Here is a 22,713-nt window from a genome sequence, read left to right on the forward strand (position 1 = left end):
ATACTGCTTTTTCAAAAGCATAACTTCTAAAGTATATGTATACATTTGCAAATATTCCATTAAAACTTATTACAGTTCTACTGTGGTTTTCTGATCTATATATTTTTGTGACTGCACTGTACCAGCAGACCCATCGGGTGAATTCAAGTCTATGGGAAGAGACTAACTTAAAAACCCATGTAGTCCATGCCCTTTGGTGTTTTGGGTGAGACGTCAACATCCCACAGAAACCTCTGTGTTTCTTCTCACATCACTGTGGCACGCACAGAGAGGGAGGTGCCCAGAAGCAAAGAACATTTAGCATACTGACTCAGATGGGTGGCCAGCAGTTTAAACCAGCCACTTGATGTTACTATAATGAGGATTCAGTTTAACAGTTGTTCTGCATGCACAGAAATGCCCCCCCCCATCCCCAGGAAATTGCTTAAAAACAAAATGAACAAAAATCAAATCATCTGTTTGAGAAGGAGGTTATGGCTTGGAAAATGCACATAATGGGTGGAGCAAAAATGCTCATGGGTGAGCAAAAATTATTTCTCATAGCAAGAGGATCAGGGACGCTCTGAGCTTTATCTCAGGGATGACACACTATAAACAAAACTCCAGGGCCAAATTCAGAACTGTAGGAAATACCTGCACTTCTGCTGAATCCAACAGGAGTAGAATCCTCTTTATGATAACTCTGGGCTTAGGCCAATATGTTTTATACACACTTTGAGCCACAGAAATCTTGCTTGAAAATGAAAGAAAGTTATTTCCATGATGGTTAGCAGAATTGCATCATATACCACTCACTCACCAAGGAACAAATACCTGTTCTAAATTGTCTACTAAATCAATTAAAAAATTCCCATCCAGCATCAATACATTCTGATGCATATAGGAGCGACCTTGATCTTTCAACTACTCTATCATTAGCTTCCTGAATCTTATAACCAAAACTAATTAATTAAAACATATTCTCAGGAATATGCCTGGCCCATAAAACCCTAAAACACTTCTTAATTACTACAGAGTTTACGTAGAGGCTTGAAGCTTAGGATGCCTAAACATCTATAAATGCATTAAATCTATCAAGATGTAACCTTTTTGATAGGCCCTGAATTCTTCAGTTCTGCTCAGACCTCTCACTTCTCCTGTTACGTTGTGTACTGTGGGTCTAGGTAGTCATAGTCCTGATTATAAGAATAATGCTTAAACTGTTGGTATACATTGGTTGGAATATTGTAACTTCAAAAATTCTTATTTGCACATGCAAGTAAAGGAGCTGATCATTCTGACTGGCTATTAACAGCATTTTCTTTAAATCAGGCTATGTTAAATTCGGTATTCAGTCATACTGAAGGTCACAGAGCTGGTATCAGACCATTAGACATGACAGCAGGATTTGTGGCATGTTATTTCAGGTTAAGAATGCACACAAATTAGAACCTAGTTTTGTTTAAGTTCCCTAAGCTTTTGAAAAAAAGGAAAATGAACAGCTTTTAAGGCATACGGGTATTAGTAGACCACAGCTAAATGCTGAAGGGAGGTCTGAGGATACAGGACTGCCAGAGGGGTTATAACTACAGTAGCTGTAAAGAAGGGTGGCTGTGGGGTAGTCTTAAAAGGGGTACATAGGGGACCCAGAATCAAAACAGGAGAAGAAAAATGTATTTGCAGACAGTTATAGTGATTGGAAAGAAGAGATTAAGGATGATATGAATGGTATTGCTGCTCAGAAGATGTGTAAAAATAAGGGGAGAGAAACCAAGCATCTCTAACTGGATATGCACCTTGAAAATAAGTGAAAAAGTAATAGAAACTATAATGAAAGGGACAGCTGGAGAGATGATACGAGAGGATGGAGGTCAAGCCTCTGTGAGAGCCAGCAATTTGAGAGTGAGAAATGACACAGTCAGAAATAGCTAAGACCTCTTTAGAAGTGCAGTGAAGGTATGTCAATATGTTCGTTATTTCATCTATCGTCTGCTAGTTGTTCCTCAAACTATAGTTACAGAACTTTATCTATATTTAAAATTTGATTTATACCTAACAGTTAAATCCCAGAAATTAAGTAATCGTGCCCTTCATTCCAGCCCAGTGCATTTATGATCCCACTTCCAGTGTTCCCCGCTACAGATCACTGACATCTCCTCTCAAGACTCCAGGTAGGCTCTAAGAAAGCATTCCTCCTTTGCCTGCTAACGTGGTTGCTCTCTTGTTGGTATTCGAACCACAAACGAGATGTGATCATTACCATGAGTTCCTTTAGGCTGCTTAAGCCTCAGAGTCCCCTCAGTAAAGCAGCCTTTGAACCAGAGTCCTAAACCCTCTTCATGCTACTGCTGTAATGTTTATTTTCACCTGCTGAGACACCCATTCTTTGTATGCTAGTCTGTTGATTCTCATTTTTACTCATCAGTTTTGCTTCTGCTGCCCCTTTTCATACTAAATTTTCCTGACACAGCTCTTAATTTCACTGATTGGTTGCTTCTACCATGAGGCTGCAGCAATCAGTTCTGTCTCCACGGTTCTCTGAGGCGTTAAGTTTTTCTTCCAACTCCTGTAGATTTTTTTTTTTTTAATTGTTCCAAGTCTTTATTTGATGACTGATACAAGTTTATTCATTAAGGAATGCAACAGCCATGATAGCTGGCCAATCTCTCTCCTCATATCTGCACGGGGGTTCAGGTTAGACATTTGGGATGAATTAAATCACTATGAGTGTAACGTAGCCCTGGAACAGGCTGTCCAGAGAGGCTGACGAATCTCAATCCCTTAAGGTTTTCAAAACCAAGCAAGAGAAAGCCATGGCTGACCCATGTCAACATCAGTCCTTGTTTGGGTGGGAGAATGTACCGCATAAACCCTCAGAGGTCCTTGCAACCCTTATTTCTATGATTCTACACATTTGTCCAATATTTCACTCCTCTACCCTGTAACAATCTGGCTCTCTTGGATTTCTTCGTCCTTGATATCTCCTTTTTTCCTCAAGCAGTATGTCATCAAGCTCCTGTCTTGACATTTGAGAGTCCGAACGCTGGTTCAATTTGTATTGTGATGCATCTGCAGCCAAACGGATGCAGAAAGACATTGAATTATTGGTATCTGCCAAACAATAGGTGACAGGTTGCCAGGTGGCAGGATGGCTCAATAAACTATATGCACTCTTGGTACACAAGCAGCAAGTGGCTGTTACCTAGCACTGAGCGGATACTACGTCCTCAGTCACCGGCAATCACTGGTAATCACTACCACTCTCACCTCAACACGAAGTAAAGCAGTTTTCAGCAGTGCTTTTACCTAAAAGTGTTCTCACCCCTATTGGCCTTGCTTAGCCATGCAGGAGGACAAAGACACCTTTTCTCTCAAAAATGAAGGCTTTAAGGTTAACAGATCTCTGAGGGGGTTTTTACTGTTATAGGCAGTATTTAGATATGTTTCTACCTGTTGCTGGACTTCCACGTCAGTCCCTGTGAAATACGTCTTTTTATTCTGCTAGGCTACTGGGCAGGGCCCAGATGTCTTGTGTCTTATATTGGGGATATTCTGGTACTATAGAGCCATCAAAACTACAACTTGCACTGCACTGCTGCCCAGAAAGGATTAGGCACTCTTAGGTGTCCTCACAAGACTGCTCCCTAATCCAAGTTCCTCTGTGACTTCTAAACTTACACCCCTATATGAAAAAGAAGTGAAAGCATGACCCCAGATGACTGTGAGAACAGCTGTGTGCCACTCTGTCCTGTGTCCAATGATCTTACCCACTTGTTCTTAAGTAAATGTTATCATTTTCTGGATTTGATAAACCAGGGATTGATTTAAGAGGTGGAAATGAGGATAAAATGAATCCATAATACCTAGAGGATAATATGCACTCTCTTACTATGTGTGTCTTTCCTTCCTGCCTTGAAAGTGCTGCTGTGGATGGTGAGGGACAACAGGAGGTTAGCAAAGGACAGAAGGGATTTAGGAAGGAAATTCAGGGACAGCTGAGGGAGCAGGAGTGAAGAGAGGAAATTCATCAAAGAAAAGCGATAAGAACATTAGACTGAAGGGATTTATTTCAGGGTATTAGGAAGGAAATATAAGAAGAAAAAATCTCAAAAAACCCCAACTTTATGCTAAAGTATTTCATAGCTGGAGGAAATTATTCTGCCTCTATTGACAGCAAGTTCTTTCTGCTGGACCATCTCCACTCACACCGATCTAGACATGCACACCAGATTTTTTGCCCACAGAGCAATAGTAAATTCTAGTCTATTACAAGGATCCACGGTGACAGGTTTCCGACAGAAAGTGCAACTGGACTTCCAGAACACCACAAAATGTAATATATTAAAAATTCTTATAGGCCAACTGTATGCATGTATCACAACTGTTGAAAATCTGCTTCAGGTACAGTGGAGAAAACTAGTAACATAACATAACACCCATCTCCTGGTACATTTGTTATGACAACTTTGCATATTCTGGTGACTCTTCTTCATTTTAAATATTCTAGACTTGGTTACTTAGTTATATAGAGCTGCACAGAAGGGTAGAACAAGCTATCAGGAACTGAAGGAATAAGCTAAAATACATAACCCATTAAAAGACAGGAGCGTTCCTTATGAACAGACTTGAGATGAAACTATGTGTTGCTGTCTTGTTTATACATGTTGCTATTACTTATTTCCTGTAGTTAGGCCTGCATCTGAGAGATACAGACGATAAAGCATGTTTCTGTGTCCTGGAGCAACATAAAACCTAAAAACAGAAAAAGCTACAGAGCTGCACTCTGTTGTGTTACACCTTGGACCAGTGACATTTCATCACCACTTTCCTACTGAATGTACAGAAAAGGAGGTACTTGTTGTGAGAGCTGCAAGAAATATAAGAATGTTTCTGCCTGTGGTATATGCCAGCAACAGGAACATGTTTCTTAGGCCAGATCCTTCTTCTTGAGTGTTGACAGCTGTTCACCCCTGCCTTACCAAAATGTACTAAAACAAGATTTTGAATGTGTTAATTTTAGCATAATCTGGAGCATCAGTCTCAAATTTCCAGAAATTAATATTATTTCGGTTGCCTGACTGTGTTTTCACCAAGCATTCTTGAAAAAGTCAGCCTGTGCCCCAGAATTGCTTGCCACTTTTAAAAGTCCCTATTTCCACCAGGGGCGATGCATGATAACATAACAGAGATGTTATTGAGCAAATGTTACATGCTGAGAGACTGCAACAGATGCAGAAGTTCAAGACTAAACTCAATCTCTCCTTCCCTATGGTTTGTAGAGAATTAAGGTAACATCTCCATTATCCTTCACAGCACAGAGCCATTGCTGCTGCCTCCTCGTGCAGCTGCAGAGCATGCCATATGATATTACACTGCACGGTTCAAGAACACCAGGTGTTCTGACAAAGCAGTGATTGCTTCTCCCACACTGGAGCAAAATCAACCATGCCATGACTGCAATTTTGCCACTGCGTGGTAGCTGGACCACTAGAGCATGGGCTTGAGCTGTCTTAGCATTAGCGCACCTGGAAGATTCTCTTGGAGTTGAACAAGAAACAAGATTTTGAACTAAAGCTCTGGAGTCTGCTTTACATGTGGTGTGTGCATCCATGGGAAGACAGCAGGGGAATAGGAACAATGGTTTGTTGCTATGGGATTGCTCTTCATGAACAGACCAGCATATTAAATACACGCTAACCACGGATTTGGCATCTCAGGATGCCAGGAGGCAAGGCACTGACTTCAAAGATAGCAGCTGGTAAGAGGAAATGCCCAAATATCTAAAAACTTACCACTACACAGATCAACATGCTCTAACAGCAGTAAAGCAAACCCATGGCATATTGTATCCAGCTCCACCTGACAGCTCTGGAACTAACAGTTCATTGTACTGGGATTGAGCGTTCCCAGATTTTTCCTAAATTTGTGCCAACTACTTAATAGCATGAACTGCAGGGATAGATGGAGTGAGGCCTGGTTTACACTTAACAAATGATCAACAAAATGTTCATGTTGGATAGAAGAATGCAAAACAAACAAAAAGAGCCTGCATCCCCTAGCTAGGAGTGCAATGCCAGCCCTTGGCTCTCAGTTGTACCACTTACATATCCATTAGGTGACACATTTTTTCTGAGCTGGGAAATTCATAAGCTATATGAGGCTAAGAAATGATTCTTAACAGAAAGGTACTGCTGGTGTACAAGGCATCACACAGTTGTTTCGGCAAAAATTTAAGATGCTCTTTGAAGAAAGTCTTTGCTCAAATGGCTTACCTGCTATATACAGGGATGGACTACATCCCTTAATTTGGATGGATCAGTATATTGATGTTTATGGTGCTTATTCTACATGATAGATGCAGGGTCAAATACCTAAGCCAATCCTGGTCTCAGTCAATCTACTTAAGGATTGATGTCCCATTACTGCTAGAGCTCTTCTGATGTAACGCTGGTTCTCTTTCCAGGAGCAAAGAAAAAAGAATTAAAAGGTTTCCAGACAAGAAGTTGGAATATGAAATACAAACCGATGTAAAATGGGAGTCAAAAGTCTTTTCTTCTGCATCCCAGAAAAAAAGAGTTTAAGATAGAAAATACACAACAACTTAGAATCATAGAATAGAATCATAGAATCATAGGGTTGGAAGGGACCTCTGGAGATCATCTAGTCCAACCCCCCTGACAGAGCAGGGTCACCTAGAGCAGGTTACACAGGAACACGTCCAGGTGGGTTTTGAATGTCTCCAGAGATGGAGACTCCACCACCTCTCTGGGCAGCCTGTTCCAGTGCTCTGCCACCCTCAAAGTAAAGAAGTTCCTCCTCATGTTTAGGTGGAACTTCCTATGTTCAAGTTTGTGCCCATTGCCTCTTGTCCTGTCCCTGGGCACCACTGAAAAGAGCCTGGCCCCATCCTCCTGACACCCACCCTTTAAGTATTTATAAGTGTTGATAAGGTCACCCCTCAGACGTCTTTTCTCCAGACTGAAGAGACCCAAATCCCTCAGTCTTTCTTCATAAGAGAGGTGTTCCAGTCCCCTAATCATCTTGGTAGCTCTCTGCTGCACCCTTTCCAGCAGTTCCCTGTCCCTCTTGAACCGGGGAGCCCAGAACTGGACACAGCACTCCAGGTGCGGCCTCACCAAGGCAGAGTAGAGGGGGAGGATGACCTCCCTTGACCTGCTGGCCACACTCTTCTTGATGCACCCCAGGATGCCATTGGCCTTCTTGGCCACAAGGGCACATTGCTGACTCATGGTCATCCTGTTGTCCACCAGGACTCCCAGGTCTCTTTCCACAGAGCTGCTCTCCAGCAGGTCAGCCCCCAACCTGTACTGGTGCATGGGGTTGTTCCTCCCCAGGTGCAGCACCCTACACTTGCCCTTGTTGAACTTCATAAGGTTTCTCTCTGCCCAGATCTCCAACCTGTCCAGGTCTCTCTGTATGGTGGCACAGCCTTCCGGTGTGTCAGCCACCCCACCCAGCTTGGTGTCATCAGCAAACTTGCTGAGGGTGCACTCTATCCCCTCATCCAGGTCATTGATGAATATATTGAACAGGACTGGACCCAGTACTGACCCCTGGGGAACACCACTCGTCACTGGTCTCCAACTAGACTCTGTGCCCCTAATCACAACCCTCTGAGCTCTGTCTTTCAACCAGTTTTCTATCCACCCCACTGCCCATTCATCTAACCCACACTTCCTAAGCTTCCCTATGAGGATGCTGTGGGAGACCGTGTCAAACGCCTTGCTTAAGTCAAGGTAGACCACATCTACCGCCCTCCCCTCATCTATCCATCTAGTCATGCCATCGTAGAAGGCTATCAGATTAGTCAGACATGATTTCCCCTTGGTGAATCCATGCTGAGTACTTCTGATAGCTTTCCTTTCCTCCACATGCCTTGACATGACACCCAGAACGAGCTGTTCCATCATCTTTCCAGGGATGGAGGTGAGGCTGATCGGCCTGTAGTTCCCCGGCTCTTCCTTTTTGCCTTTTTTGAAGACTGGAGTGACATTGGCTTTCCTCCAGTCCCCAGGCACCTCGCCTGTTCTCCAGGACTTTTCAAAGATGATGGAGAGCGGCCCAGCAATGACTTCTGCCAGCTCCCTCAGCACTCTCGGGTGCATCCCATCAGGGCCCATGGACTTGTGAATATCTAGATGATCTAATTGGTCCCTCACTCGCTCCTCTTCAACCCAAGGGAAGTCTTCTTCTTTCCCTGTTACTTTATTCAATGCCTGGGACTCCTGAGGGCTGGGCCGAGCAGAAAAGACCGAAGCAAAGAAGGCATTCAGTAACTCTGCCTTCTCCACATCCTCCGTCACCATGACTCCTGCCTCATTCAGCAGTGGGCCTACAACTTCTCTGGTCTTCCTTTTGCTTCCAATATAAACTTAAACCACACTTAATATAAACCAAACTTAATATAAACTTAAACCACACTTGCCAAGTTACCCTTGGTCCTTAATGAAATCACTCTGCAAAGCACATGCTGTGTTTCAGCGCTGAGATCCCAGCATCTTTCTCCTCCTAAACTGTTTACAACCTTTTACAATGACACTGAACAAACACTGGCATGGCAAAATCATAAAAACAGAATATAACAGTCTCTAAAAAACCCAGAATACATTCTGGCACAATGCACACTCATTCGTTTCCAGCATGGGCAGCAGGGTGAGGAATCATTTAAAAAATCCTATACTGTTGCTCTGGTGCTTATAGATATGGTTTTCAAATTGCTCAGTCAATACTGCATTTGCATTGCTGATGGCATCTGAGTTTCACTTTGAGTTTTACTCTCAGTCCAGAAAGAAATTGTGTGAGCAAAGAAAATTATTTTTTATAAAGAGCTGTATAAACTTAAAAAATCTCTCTGTAGTTCAGGTGAGAAAAAATGCAATCCTAACTCCTTTTTTGCTTAAAAGATTTGGGAAGTGATTTTATCCATAATCTAAAATGCATTTTCTATCTGTAACTGTGGCCAATTCTACTTATGGCTCCACCAGAACCCACTCTCCCATGGCATCCTCTACTCTGCAGACTGGGATACGTTTCATCCTACACCTCTTCAGACTGATTAACCACAGAACACCACTAGTTGAAGTGCTGGTAGAAAAAGTCCATTAAAAGAGGTTTTAGCTTAAGTCAGATCAAAATCCAATGACTTTTAGCATTTTTCATCAACCTTCAGTGAGCCAGGAAAAAAAAAAAAGAAGTAAAGTTCTGAATGCACCAAAGAGCCTGCAGCTCCACATTGAAAAAAGCCATCTTGTCAGAGCCATGGTTCACATCTGGAGCTAACAGAGACTACAGCTCCAGGTGGCTCTGCTACAAAGACCACCCAGGCTGGACAAGTCTGAAGCTTCAGGTTCCTGGACCAATTGGGTGTCCAGCCAGGCAGAAATTCTGGAAATACAAGGGGTTACAAACCCTGTATGCCAGTCTCAAGATTTGCACACTCCACACCTCAACTCCACAAGACCGAGCCTGGAAGCTAACCTTCACCTGGGGTTCCCCGTGCCTTTCAGGGTAACTCCTACTAGTTGTCCGTCCCAGGTAACTGAGCATCAAGCCTGACAACAGCTGAGGATCCTGTTGCTTTCTGCCACTCGCCAATGTAGCAATGCTTTGTAGGGTCACATTACTCTAGCAGGAGATGCTGGGTCTGCCCTACAGCTATGGACTCTTGGAGCCTGTCTCAAGACTTCCTACATGTTGGCTTGATAACCTAGGGCTCACAAGTGGTGGGAGTCCCTGCAAAGTTAGGGCTTTCCAGGTTTCTGCTTTGGTCTGCTTTGGAGATGGCAAGCAGGACTCTCTAACAGCCTCAGAGAGAGTTCAGAAGAAACTTAGTCTTTGATACATTGGGAGTTCACTGAGCCAAAGTTATTTTGGAGAAAACATTTTAGTGAATCAGCATCTTTTGATAAAACTAAGCTTTGGCAAAGGAAGAGGAGAATTCCCAGAAGCTTCTGTACAGGAAGCAACATGAAGTCAAACTATGGTCTTTCTCACCCCAAATGCAAGCATGGTGCAATTACAGTGGAAACAGATAAAGAGAAAGCTGAACAGAAAGGGGTTTTACACACTAATTATGGACAGCAGCTTCACAGGTGTATGAGGACTAGAAGGCAGAGAACGTTTAGACATCTCATCTCTGGGAGCAGTTATTTCCCTATCCAGGCATTATGGTTGTGATCAAGTGAAATGAATGGAAAAAGCATTCCTCGACTTCAACTAGCCCTATCCGGGGCTCATGAGGAGCATTTATTGCTGCATGACCAAGGCAGCGCACGAGGATGGTAGACTGTCTACGTCTATGTGTTTGCAGTCACAGGGTTGTGGGTAGAACACGTTTCATACAATAGAGGTTTGAACCAGACTGCTATAATACAAGTCTGTGGAATTATAGTTGGTTGGAAAAAATAGAGCCAATTATTTTTATAGCTTGCCCAAATGCCTCAATTGATCATACTAACTTTAAAAAGCAAAAGGCGCTGTGCACACTTGACAGGTTTGTTCCTCTGACAGGTACATCATGTGCTCGTGATTCCTGTTTAATTTCCTTCTTTAAGAATACCTCAAACTGTGTTCCTTGTGGGTGTGGTGGGAAGTGGAGGCGGAGAGTGATTCTTCTCTGAAGGAAAATACAATTACCCAACTTCTTTAAATGCTCAAACATATGACAAGTGAACAGTCTTTCAGTGCTCCCCACCAGCTACAGTTTAAAACAAAACACTCTGCATTATACATTCAGTAACAGATCCCTACTCCCAAACTCCCTCTAGCAGAAGGGAGCCAGGGAAAAAAAGCGCCCCTTTTATTTTCCCCGTGTTTTTCATATTGCAAGGTGCTTTTTTATCTCTTTGAACTCAGAAGAGAGACTCGCACTCATGAAGCTGTGCTGTGCTAACTGGGTTGCTACTGGAATACAAACTAGGGTCAGAGAGGTGGGGGGTGAGTGTGTTTGTGCACTTCTGGTCTTTGATGAGTGCCAATCATTCCTGCAGTTTGTTCACCACCTATGCACTGTCAAACATACACACAGACACGCAGACACTTCTAATCTGTTCTCTTCCAGTTCTAAAAGCAGACAAGTGTGTGGTAATTCTCCAGGTTAAAGAGAAATCACAATGAGGGTCGAGAGTGTGTGCTTTTAACAAGCGCATGCAGCAAATGTGCAAGGGACAATCCATGTAAGTGTGAACATACTCATTTGTACATTGCAACCTGCATGTTCAACAGCAACTAAAAATATGAATATCAGCGAATACATACATGTTTGAGGGAGATTTATTTTCCTTTATCCCTTTCATCGTTTTTTGCTATGAATACAAGGTCCTCTGGGTGATTCTCCTCTCTCAGCAATATGTCAATCAATCAGAAGAATAATAGATGAGTGCCAGCAAGTTACCACAGTGTTTCTTAATCAGGGATTCCTGGAAAGTTTAATGAATGCTTTAAAACCTTTTCTTTAGGACTTCTGTATAATAAAGGGAAATACTTTCCCTCCTATTTGCTATTTTTAATATGACCATCTCCAAAATTTTTTATGCCAGTATTCTAGATTAATTTAAACACAATTCACTGGTGAAATCATATGGTCTCATTCCTTTGTTCTTTTGTACCCAATGGTAGGGGTATTCAGTGGGATTCAAAAGCAGCTTAACACCATTTCCACTGCAATCAATAGTAAAACTTCTAAATACTGCAGCCGGAAAACAATTAGGCTACTATTGAATAGGTTAAGAAAAAATTCTGATTTGGTGAAATTCAGGTTTGGCATTGGTGAGTTTGGCTTTGCTAACGTCAGGGAAACTGCACTTGTTATGATCAAAGCTGAATTTTAACCAAGTCATACTATTCAGTCTGTTTCTGCATCAGATTTAGCTTCTCCCTGACACTGTTCTGGTATTCTGGTAATGATTTCTGTAGGCCAGGCCTCCAGTCAGTAGCTGAGGACAGTCTTTTGTTTGAAAAGTCTGAAAATTAGGTATTCCAAAGCAAAGATGCTGCTCTCAAGTATTCCCTTCTTCAACTTCGCGTTGGGGGGGGACTAAATTTCCATTTCTGCAGATAGCTTGCACAAGCGCCTCTCTTTATGCTTCAGACAGAGATAAGTGACTTTTTACAGATTTCAAGTGTGTGATTAGAAATTCACAGCTCCATGGACTTTAAGGCCAGAGAGACTGTTGTGTTAATCTAGAGAGAGTTAATGCATAGCATGGATCAGGAAACCATCTTCAACAACTTCCTGCTGCAAGTCCAGCACCTTAAGCTTAACTAGGAACTAGGTTTCAGAAAAATACACAGCAGTTAGATGAATTTTAATAATCTTTCAGGGGAGAAACTCAACAGAGCTTTTGGTGGCTTGTTCCAATTAGTAACTTCATCCAGTGGTCAAATAGGCCTAGTATTTCTACATTTAATCTGTCTACAGCTTACAACTATTAGTTTCCAATAAGCTTTTTGCCCCCAGGACTGTAATATCCTCTATCATCAAATGCCTATCCTCTGTATCAGTATTTACAGACGATGATTAAATTATGTCTTAACCTTCTCTCTAATACACTAGGTAGACTGAGTCCTTTGAGTCCCCCATAAAACATGAGCTCTGGTTGTTTACTTACTCTCTCAGATACTTTATGAATTGTGCCCAATTTCTAAACTTTTTACTTGAAGAATGGGCACCTCAACCAGACATGGTGCATTTCAGCAGTTTTTGCAATGAAACAATGACAGTTACTACACGACTTTCTCTAGCAAAAGGGGAAAAGACAGAGAAAAAAGGGAAGAAATCACAAAGTGGGAGAGAAAAGAAGAATGAAAGAGGTTAAAAAGAGGCAAAATAACAACTGAAAGAAAATGGAGAAGGAAGGAAAGACTCAAAGTACGACAAGGTATTAAAGAAATAAGTAGCTATTGAAACAGAAGCTCAGGAAGAAGCAAGAGATGACAAAAAGACCATGCAAAGCCGTGCCTATTTACAAGTATGCTTTTGTAAGTTACCTAGGCAGTTCAAAGAGGCTGACACTCAAACCTGCTGCCTATCCCTCAACTCAGTTATTTCAGGCAATTGGTGATCTCCATCAGTGATCATTGCATGATCCTCCCTCCTTAAGAACACACACTACACTTTTGCAGAGTTTTTTCGGAAGCAGAGCTCATTAGCACCACAAGGCACTAAACCAACCAACCAACCAACCTCCCTCAAACCCACCACGCGTGTTTCAATTGAGCTCCAAAAGAAAAACGTGGAAGGGACTGCATCTCTTCCCAACCCCCACCCTGAAAATACCTGCTTCTTTTCAAGGCCAGCACTGGAGGACTTGGTCAGAACAAACAAAAGGCACATACACACAAAGCACACATATGGAGCTCTGGGCTCCAGTCATCAAGCCTGGGACATCTGTGGCTTTCTCAGGATGCCTGCGTGTTCAAGTAATTAGTCCAAGGCCAGCTGTCCCCTTCTCGCTCTTCACCCTTTATGCTCCCATTGCTTCTACTACCACTCTGTCCAAAGACTATTTTGTCTGATAGATCACCAAAAGAGTAGCTGTTTTGTTGTTTATTCTTTGGAAGGAAGGAGTGGGAGAGAACTGGTGAGGTGGTAAAGAGACTCTTCTGAGTACGTCTCATGAAATGCCTCAATGTTTCGGAACGAGCTTTGGCCACAACAGAGGAAAGATTTGCTTTAACCTTTATATTCTGAAGTTATAAACTCCAAACACTTGTGCTGGTACTGAAAAAGCAACCATCAATAGTGAACCTGCCTGTTCGGGAAAGCTTACTGCTTTATGGACACATTCAGCTCTTGTATTCTGGGCCTAATTTCCCTCTCAGTGATCTGGAAGTAATTCAGGGAAATCAAGGAACCCTATCTCAATCTCAAGATGCTCCCTATAATCCCTATAAAAAACTCCTTTCTGAATTCTTTCTGATGATTTGTGCTAGAGGAAGCTAGAGGCAACAATGCGAGGCAGGACTCCACATCTATGGGGGTTGCCACAGCGTGGCTGAAGAAACCCAGCTGAAGCTTTTTACCAGTTCTGTTAATGCAGGAGCGAGAACAGAACCAGCCCTTCTGTTCTCATCTGTGAAATTACATTGCTAGCTTTGCCCCAAAACCAGGCTCCCAAACAGTCCCAAGCTGGAGCTGGGAAAAGAACACCACTCCCCAGCCTGTGTTTAGCACGTAAGGGCATGACAAAGCAAAAGGCTGGTGTGTGCATTGAGCAGCCCTGTCCTTTGATAGGGCTGCAAGCGCCTGGATGATACATTTACTGCAGCTTGCACTGCATCGTGCTTGCCTGTGTATCATCTCCATAGCAGCAGTTCTGCTAATTGAGACCAGCTGCTTCAATTCCAAATTCTTCTCTCCAGAAATATCGATACTACGACGTTATGATTAGAAGGCACTTTATCAAATGCCTCTCAATTCTGCACAGCTCAGACGAAGAGCAGCTGCAGAAAGGACAGTTGCCTGAACATACAAAATAAAACATTGCAAAAACACTGCAGAAATGAAGGCTGTAAGAAGCAAGTCAAAATAGAATAATGACGGCAGAGAAAGCAGCCTGCTGTATATGCTTGTGCCTGTCATTTTAGATGTTGAAAGGACTGCGAGCAGACTTCTTCCTTATGCTCTAGGATAAATGGCCACAGCACTGCAGTGTTACGGCTTCATGCGGCAGGTGTGCGTATTTGTCAGATCCAGTTTTTCTGTCCAAGGATGGATTAAAGTAAAATCCATCAATCTGGGCCTGGCTTGGGAGAGTAGCTGTGGTCTTGAATCATTTGGCTCCAGGAACTTTGCCCACTGGCAGAGAGTCACTGGAATTGATAAGCTAGTGGGAAGATCTGTGAAGTAGGAATGCCACCACACCACCATGACTTGGCTTCACAGTTGGCTATTTCCCTGTGGCTGCTGACTCCACACAGCAAGCTGTCAGCTGGATGCTTGGCAATGGTCACACTGGGATTGCCGAAAGCCGCAAGCATTCTCCCCCCTTTGGCAAGGCTGGATTAAGCTGGCTAACAGTACTGTCAATTCCAAATTCACTTAGAAGTCTCAGGCCCTGTCTGTGACCATCAGAGACAGGGCATTCCTGAAAAGACATCTGGTTACCGAGTTTATGCAAGAACCGGGCAAACCAAACCCATCTGTTGTTCCAACCTCCTGAGCACAGAGAACAGAATCCTTGAAAGAGAAAAATCTCACCAAGAATGGTCTGAAAATGAGAATCATGATACAACGCGTCGTTTCCTCCTGAGAAGGATGTTGTACAATCTTACAGAAAACACGGCACGCTTCAGCATGTGGCTGTGTAAACAATGGCCTAACACACCGTTTCACTACTCAGATTTCATACTACAACTGAGGTAATGCAACACAACTAAAGCAGAGAGCTCAGTTTGCTATGCTAAGTGATTTGCCTCCTACTCTGAAAATCAATGAGGTAAATAAAATGTTTTATACAGATACCAGACAGCGTCTTCTCAGCAAACAAAATGCTCATGTTTTTTTAAAAATATTCCTACGATGTTACTCTGGAAAGTGTTTAGAGTCTCATTCAGATTTTACCATTTACACACTGTGTTTGCGTTCTTTGTGTTCCATTCATCTGCTGAATCTCCCTTTAAAGTTGCAGTTTTCTTACTTGTTTCACTTTCTAACTTTTGGTCTATACTAGAAGACTGTTTGAATCCATAGGACCGCAGGAGAGGTAATACTTCGACGAAATTCCAGAAAGGTAAGTCTGAACACATTACAATTGAATATAAACATTAAGAATCCTTCTCTGAAAAAAATAAACTTACATTGTATGTGTAACATTCACTGATTGAAAATGGAGATTAAAGGAATATGCATTCTGTTCCTAGTAAGGTTGCTATACTTACTTGTGCAGGAAAACAGTTGACACAGAAGTACGTATAAGAAACAGCAGTGTAAAGATACATGCTCCATGTGCTCATAGGGAAGCTACCTCAATAAAGTGCTGTACGCTGCACGCAGACCTGTTAGTGTCATTTGGAGGTGACAGCTTGATGGAAATTCTGTTGATTGCAGTACAGTTCTATTCCCTCCCATCAAGCTGAATTTAGCCTTTCTAGTCACCAAATCACATGAAAAAAACTTTTGTGCATACATTTATTTTATTTTTAGGTTTCCAAGATCAATCAATGACACTCATGTAAGGAGATGGATATCACAAGGCTAGGTAAAAAACAAATTAAACTGTTCTGAACACTACAGTCATTGGGACCATCGGGACAGACACTCTGATGGTTTCCAATGGCTCATCTCTGTGGAATGTTAACAGAATTACAACAGCTTTAAACAGTCATGGACCTTGGCGCATCAGATCATAATGAACCCATGCAGCAGAGGAACCAGTAGGAGCATTCAAACAACAGACTCACCAGCCTCTCTTAAATCTCTTCCTACTGACATTTGTACACCTCAGTCTGCAATGTACTGCAACTATATGCACTGCTGCAGCGGTAGAAGTCAGATGCCCGGCACACATCTGCCCCAGCAGAGAAGCAACAACTCCACAGCTGACTGTTTATTTTGTTCACAAAGCACAGGCATACTCCCATTTAATTTTAGCTGCCCTAGCCTCCCCCATAACTAAATTATTGTTATTATGCTCCACGTAATCCTAGTGCTGACAGGGATGTTTGTTATACGTAATTAAAGATATTAATTTTGCATGGAACAGAAGACACAGAGCCAAGAACTTAATTTTTTTTTAAATTTCCCATTAGAAAATTACCTTCATTAGCACCGACTCGCTGAGCTTCTCCCTGTTGACAATTTTTATCGCGACCTTCTGACATGTAACACAGTGAACCCCCAACTTCACAAGCCCTGCAGGAGAAACAGAGCAAAACAGGAAGGAAGGATTGGTTAGAGATAGTCACCGTTAACGATTTTTGCCCCCCACAGAGCAGTAGGCAACTTATATGCAAGCAAATTCCCACTAGTCCCTCCTCCAGCCAGATAAGGTCTTGTGAATAATGAAGACCCGGCAGCCCACGTTGTGACCATTTGGCAGTGAAGCTGCCAACATCCTTAATGCTGCTGCAGTTTCTGCCATCAAGGCTGTATTTTCGTTGAAGCACTGTACTCCAGCTCTCACCGCTCAAAGTGCATTCTACCAGTAAGAAGTAAACTTCTGCCAATTTAACCACATTAGGATAAAGGCTTTTGCTGACACCTGACATCAATGAAAGCTCAGAAATCAACACAACTAGATGGTCAAATGTCTGCAGCGTAGACATGGCCTCTATGTTTTTCCATCTCCTTCCAATGATCATAATAAAAAGGTACTTAATTATGCTTTCTCGTACTGTTTTGATTTACCCTGGTATATAAAGTTAATGCTGTGATGAATGCCGTTGTGGCGTGGAGGAACACCAACATATGCTGGTACAATTCTGAATTCTTATTTGTTATTATTTACTGTATCCTTGTCCTCAAATAACGTAGAGTGCTGTTAATGATTATATTGGCAAAAGGATATGGATATCCCTGACAGGATCAGGATGTCTGAGCCATCACCAAAATATGGAATAAAACTACAAGAATTAAAAGAAAGAGGTAAGTAACATACATAAAGCATTATCTTCTGCAAAATTTTGACCTGAATCTGCTGATTTGCATGAAAGTACATTGAGATATCTCCCACAAGTGAGCTTAAGATAGTCCCCTGAGCTCTCAACTCTATCACCATTAAGAAAATTTGTACCCAGAAAAATTGTACTTTGTAGGTCTATTCAAGCGAGATCTTGTTTCCTTCAGCTTTTACTCTTGCCAAATGTGCACATGCAGCACAACACCTGATAGGCTGGATCTCATCCCACTCCACACACAATATGCCAAATTGACATTTAGTTTAATTCAGTTATAACTGAACTAAGAAGAAACAGCACCTCCCTGGTGTCACTGAGACCGGCTGGGCTTCACAGAGCGTTTATGAGCAACGACATCGCACAGCAAGAAGAAGTCTAGCTCAGCTCACAGCTCCTGAGTTGGGTTGCAGCTAAGGTCCCGACCCCATCCCCTGACACAAACCATAAAGCCAAACACGTTGCTTTATCTGCAAATTGAACACAACAGATCTGCAGTACAGCTAAACAATGAACACAGGACTTCACACTTCTTATTGAGGAATGACTATATAGACTATTGCCTTACTACAAACTGTCCCCAGTGAAGTGAACTGGACCTTCATCAGGGACTCCAGCAATCTCTTGCTGCTACCTGTCCATCTTTTTGCCACATAGTTAATCATAAATTTGGAGCCATTAACCACTGGTTATTATGCTAAGAAATAAATTCCTGACTTGCTTGCAGTCACATCTCTTTTATGGCATGCTCAAGTGTTCTGGATATTTCTAGTCACATAATTTCTCAGTCTCATCTGGTTAAATGCTGACATCCTTACTTTTCAGCCATGGTATAAACAAGTTACAAAAATTAAGAATGCTGTGCACTGACAAATCCATTTGAAACTGTGAATAGCAATAGCCTGTCCTCTGCCTGAAGCGGCCGAAAAGCACAGCTGGGGGAAGATGCTGTGATGTCCGGCCAATCCTCACTCTTATGTCTGAATTTTGTCTATTCAATAAATTTATAATATTACCCACAGCACTACTGGCTCTAAGCTCACCATTCATAGCAGCTGCAGCCTTCCTTATGCTGCTCCCCTTTGGCTTTGTTCTGTGTTTGGATAGTGGCTACTTGGCACCACTTGAAAGTGTGTGCCAGTGGGTTGAAAGTGGGTTGAAAGTGTGTACAGTTTCAATCTGTGCCGACTGCTTCCTTCCTGCTTCCAGCACAAGTCACAGCTCTACAGCACTCTTACAGCACTACCGCATCACTCTCTACATCGCTCCTAGTTACACTTTCAAATCTCATCAGAACTTCTAGCTCAGCCCTTTATATCTAGACTCCCAGGATCTGTGGCACAGTGCTGTACTGTAATGTGCTGCAGACCAATTATTTTAAGAGGTCAATAAAGGTTACAAACAACTGCTCTCTGTAACTGGTCCTTCACCCCGAAGAAAATATAAAGGCTTCTGGTATCTCACACTTCAGGGTTTGATTTCAAATGTTGTTGCTCCCAAATCAAGACATCTGTCCCACTGAACTTGGCCGATCTGTAAACTATTTTTCCTTTGTCCTCCCTGAAGCATCCTATCACTGAGTCTTAGAAGGGTTTTAACCATGAACTTCCACGATACCACCATGCTGTACAGGCAATCTTCACAGCGCCCTCTGTCCTTCTGGCTACTAACCTACCACAGAAACTCAAAAATTAAGATTAAACCCTTCTGTTTACTCCACTAAAAAAGTTGATCAATTATTAGAAGACACTGCACACCTTGCAAAAATCACACGGATACTGAATTACACTGATTTTATATTGAATTAATTTCATCAACCTCAAGAAGTCGTTCCTTGATTTACACCACAGTACCAGAGGACGGGATGAGAAAACAGATGTGAGTTTTAATGCATTTTTCCTCTTCTCCCAATTTGGATTTTAAAAATCAAGAAAAAAAATGTCCTGCCACTGCTGTCTGTTTTGTGGAGACGGAACTTTTAAGACAACCCTCTGAACAGCCCAAGACAGCACTTTTCACTGTACTAAATTCGCTGAATGAAATTTTAGGATAAAAACAAAACATGTTGCTCTGCCTTACCTCCTCCCCTCTCCCCTAGCCCTTTCCTTTTGACATTTGCATGCCAGCCTAAGCAACACCCCCCTCCCTTAGTAAGTCCATCTATATGATAAGGCCCTCTTGCTACTACAAGGAAATCATAATTAAGCTTGGGCAGGAAGGGCTTGCACTCAGGGCTTCTGTTCCTGCCCTGTAATTCCAGCCTAGTGTACAACTACTCAGAGATGACTTACACGGGAATTTGAACTCCTGTGGGCTTCTGATGCTTAGGAATCCCTTTTCCTGACACAGAGAACATAAACCATTCAAGATGTATTATACATCTGCATAATGACAGACCCTTAGAGAGAACAAGAAGCAACTATGAGTAAACTGCTGAATTATTATTGAAATGGAAGTGGCAGAAACAACTGCTTAGAAACAAGTAGCCAAGGTATGTTTACAGGGTTGTGGAAGTGGCTGTGGATCTTCCAGTTTTTGTTCTCCTGTATACTCAGCTGATAATAAGCACCTCGAATCTATAGCAAACCTCCAATACAAATGTGTCAACAAGTTAGGTACTTACTTGTAATGCTTACCTATACACTCAGGGCAGCACAGGTACCGGTGTGGTCCCCAAAGGAAAACAAACAAGGTTGCCACACTAAGAGGATATTTTGTGCTGGCTTGGCTTAAAGCAAGTCTGCCAGGCAACAAATAGAGTTTGAACTTGTCAGCTTCCTGAGTAATTAACCCCTCAAATGCAGGCAAGTAATCTTCATGATTGTTAAAGTTAATTGTGGTCTGTCCTGGCAGAAAATCCAAGATGCTGTGGGAATCAAGCACTTGAAGCTTTCCCCAACCACCCACACAGCTGTCCCACCCACTCACTCCTCCGGACACACTTCAGATTTCCATCCATTGGTGGTTGCTGTGGGATCTCGGGCACTGATGTGCCGGGGCGTTCAAGCAGGCTGTTGCCTCCTATGAGCTGCAAACACTGGGCTGCTTCTGATCTTAGCCACTGAACAGCACCAGAACCAGCCCTATAATCTCAGGTTGGGGAGCAAAGAAGAAAACATCAACACACTGAAAAGCAAGGGACGCGTAAGCTAACGTTGTCTTTTCATTTCTAATTAACAGCCATCAATTGAAAACCAATGAGCATGAGGAACCACTGATGACACAAGGGAAAGATGCCATTCAAGGAGGGCGAGCAAAGGGAAGCGCACAGGCCTGACACAGCCTAATGCTGCACTGACCTGCTAACAACCACGCCTGAGCATTTTGCTGCTGATAAACTCCCACTCTTTGGATGCTTAAAGATACACAGATCTTTTCTGAAATGGACAGGAGCTTCTGTGATGAGCGAGGGACAGATTTACATGAGCTGGACAGATGGACAGCCCATCCTGAAGCAGTAGAGAGAGGAATTCTTCATTTTACCCAAGAAGAACGTACTGTGGGGATGGAGAAAAAAAAGCTTCCCTCCAGCTGAGACAATATATTCACTGTGAATCCCTGATCGCAGAGAATCATCTCCGTGGCCTATACTGTAACTAACAATCACCTCCACGACTTTTCAGCCAAGGACGGGATTTCAGAAAAGGCTGATTTACTTTTGCCTTCCAGTTTGTGTATTAAATTTCTCCAATGCAGACTGAATAAAACACTAAGATTTCAGAGCTGGTGCTATTTCATATTCACTCTACAGTTGTGTAAATAGCAGCATGAGGGAACACAACTGTGGATAGTAACACCTTACTAAGATCATTATTATGTTATTACAACTCTTCATTAGAGAAAGAAATATTCTGGGCACAAGAGAGAACTGTTTTTCAGTCCTATCCAAACTTGGAGTCTGCCAAAGATACCGATCTGAAACAAATTATCATTTCAGGAGAGAGACTAATAAATAATGAAACAACATTGTTGTTTAAATACAGCACTTACGGTATATTCATTGTTAATAACTAACGTTCCCACAGTCTTTCAGAAATGTTAAACACAAGTAACTCATTATCCTGATTTTTAACCATAAGGCAAATAACTACTTCAAGGAGTGGAATGAAAAATTAGGTACGTTTGCTACATTTAATACATATGATTTTTCCAATGGTATATGGAGGTCTTTCATTTTCTTTTGAAATAAAACCAACCCAATGCCCTATTTGTAAGTATTGATAAATTTCTGTAGTAGGGAAACTAGCCACTGATTTCAGATGGTCATCTGCAAGTCGCATGTTGCTTGCTCTTCATTTCACTTCAGAGTGCACTGTCAAAAAACTTAAAAAACATCTGAGTGGAAAGGCCTGGTCTGACCACTAGTATCTCTTTTGGCTGGATGAGCAATTAAAAGAATGTCTAGAGAGAAATATCATTCCTCTTTTAACTTGAGTTAGCTAATTGCCAATTAATTCAAGTCAATGAATACTCTGCAAATGTTAATCTAGGCACTGCAGGACACGAACATTTGTGGTTTACTTCAGGGCTCACACTAGTACTGGTAACAAACTATCTAAATTAAAGGAAGAATAAAAATCTTAGGCTGAACAAACCCAAGTACGCTGATTTTTAAAAAGCTTAGTGTGTGTACACTGTTGCTGCATATGAGCTTTGTATATATGATCTTTATATACAAGTAATGTAATTTCTCCCCACAAATTGGAGGTTGCTGTTGTAAATCTTAAAAGTATTTATGGATGGTCATTCCTGAAAACTACATGCACCAGCATTTGCAAGATCTGCAAACCTTCAAGGATGCCAGTTTAGAAAATCGACCCTTAAAGCAAACAAAAGCATTAATACAAATCAAGTGGAGCGTAGGACAATGCTTAAAGTGTAATATTCTTGCTCTTTATTCTCAGTTATCTTCACAAACACTGTAGTTTCAATTAAGGTTAAATCAGCTCAGTTACAGTGTCTAACTCTGCTGACTGCAGTGAAGTTGCTTTAGATCTACAACAGTGGAAAACGGATTAAAATTTGGCCCAGAGCAACATGATTTCCATAGCCGTAAAATAAGGATAGTAACACTTACTTACTTGCCTTGCAAGGGCTGTA

General features: G+C 42.1%; 1 protein-coding gene across 8 annotated transcripts in view; it reads right to left on the reverse strand.

Annotated features, from left to right (window-relative positions):
- Positions 1 to 22,713, reverse strand: part of BRSK2 (BR serine/threonine kinase 2) — a 324,417-nt gene that overhangs the window by 147,071 nt on the left and 154,633 nt on the right. For 7 of the 8 annotated variants that reach the window (XM_054200490.1, XM_054200495.1, XM_054200493.1 and 4 more), the window contains exon 2: positions 16,758 to 16,852. In XM_054200490.1, the coding sequence (XP_054056465.1) occupies positions 16,758 to 16,852 (95 nt within the window). Of the gene's footprint in view, positions 1 to 16,757; positions 16,853 to 17,347; positions 17,448 to 22,713 lie in introns of those variants that run through there. The other variant, XM_054200491.1, reaches the window with a different exon arrangement.

This window comes from Rissa tridactyla, chromosome 4 (genome assembly GCF_028500815.1).
Source record: "Rissa tridactyla isolate bRisTri1 chromosome 4, bRisTri1.patW.cur.20221130, whole genome shotgun sequence".
NCBI classification, from domain to species: Eukaryota; Metazoa; Chordata; class Aves; order Charadriiformes; family Laridae; genus Rissa; species Rissa tridactyla.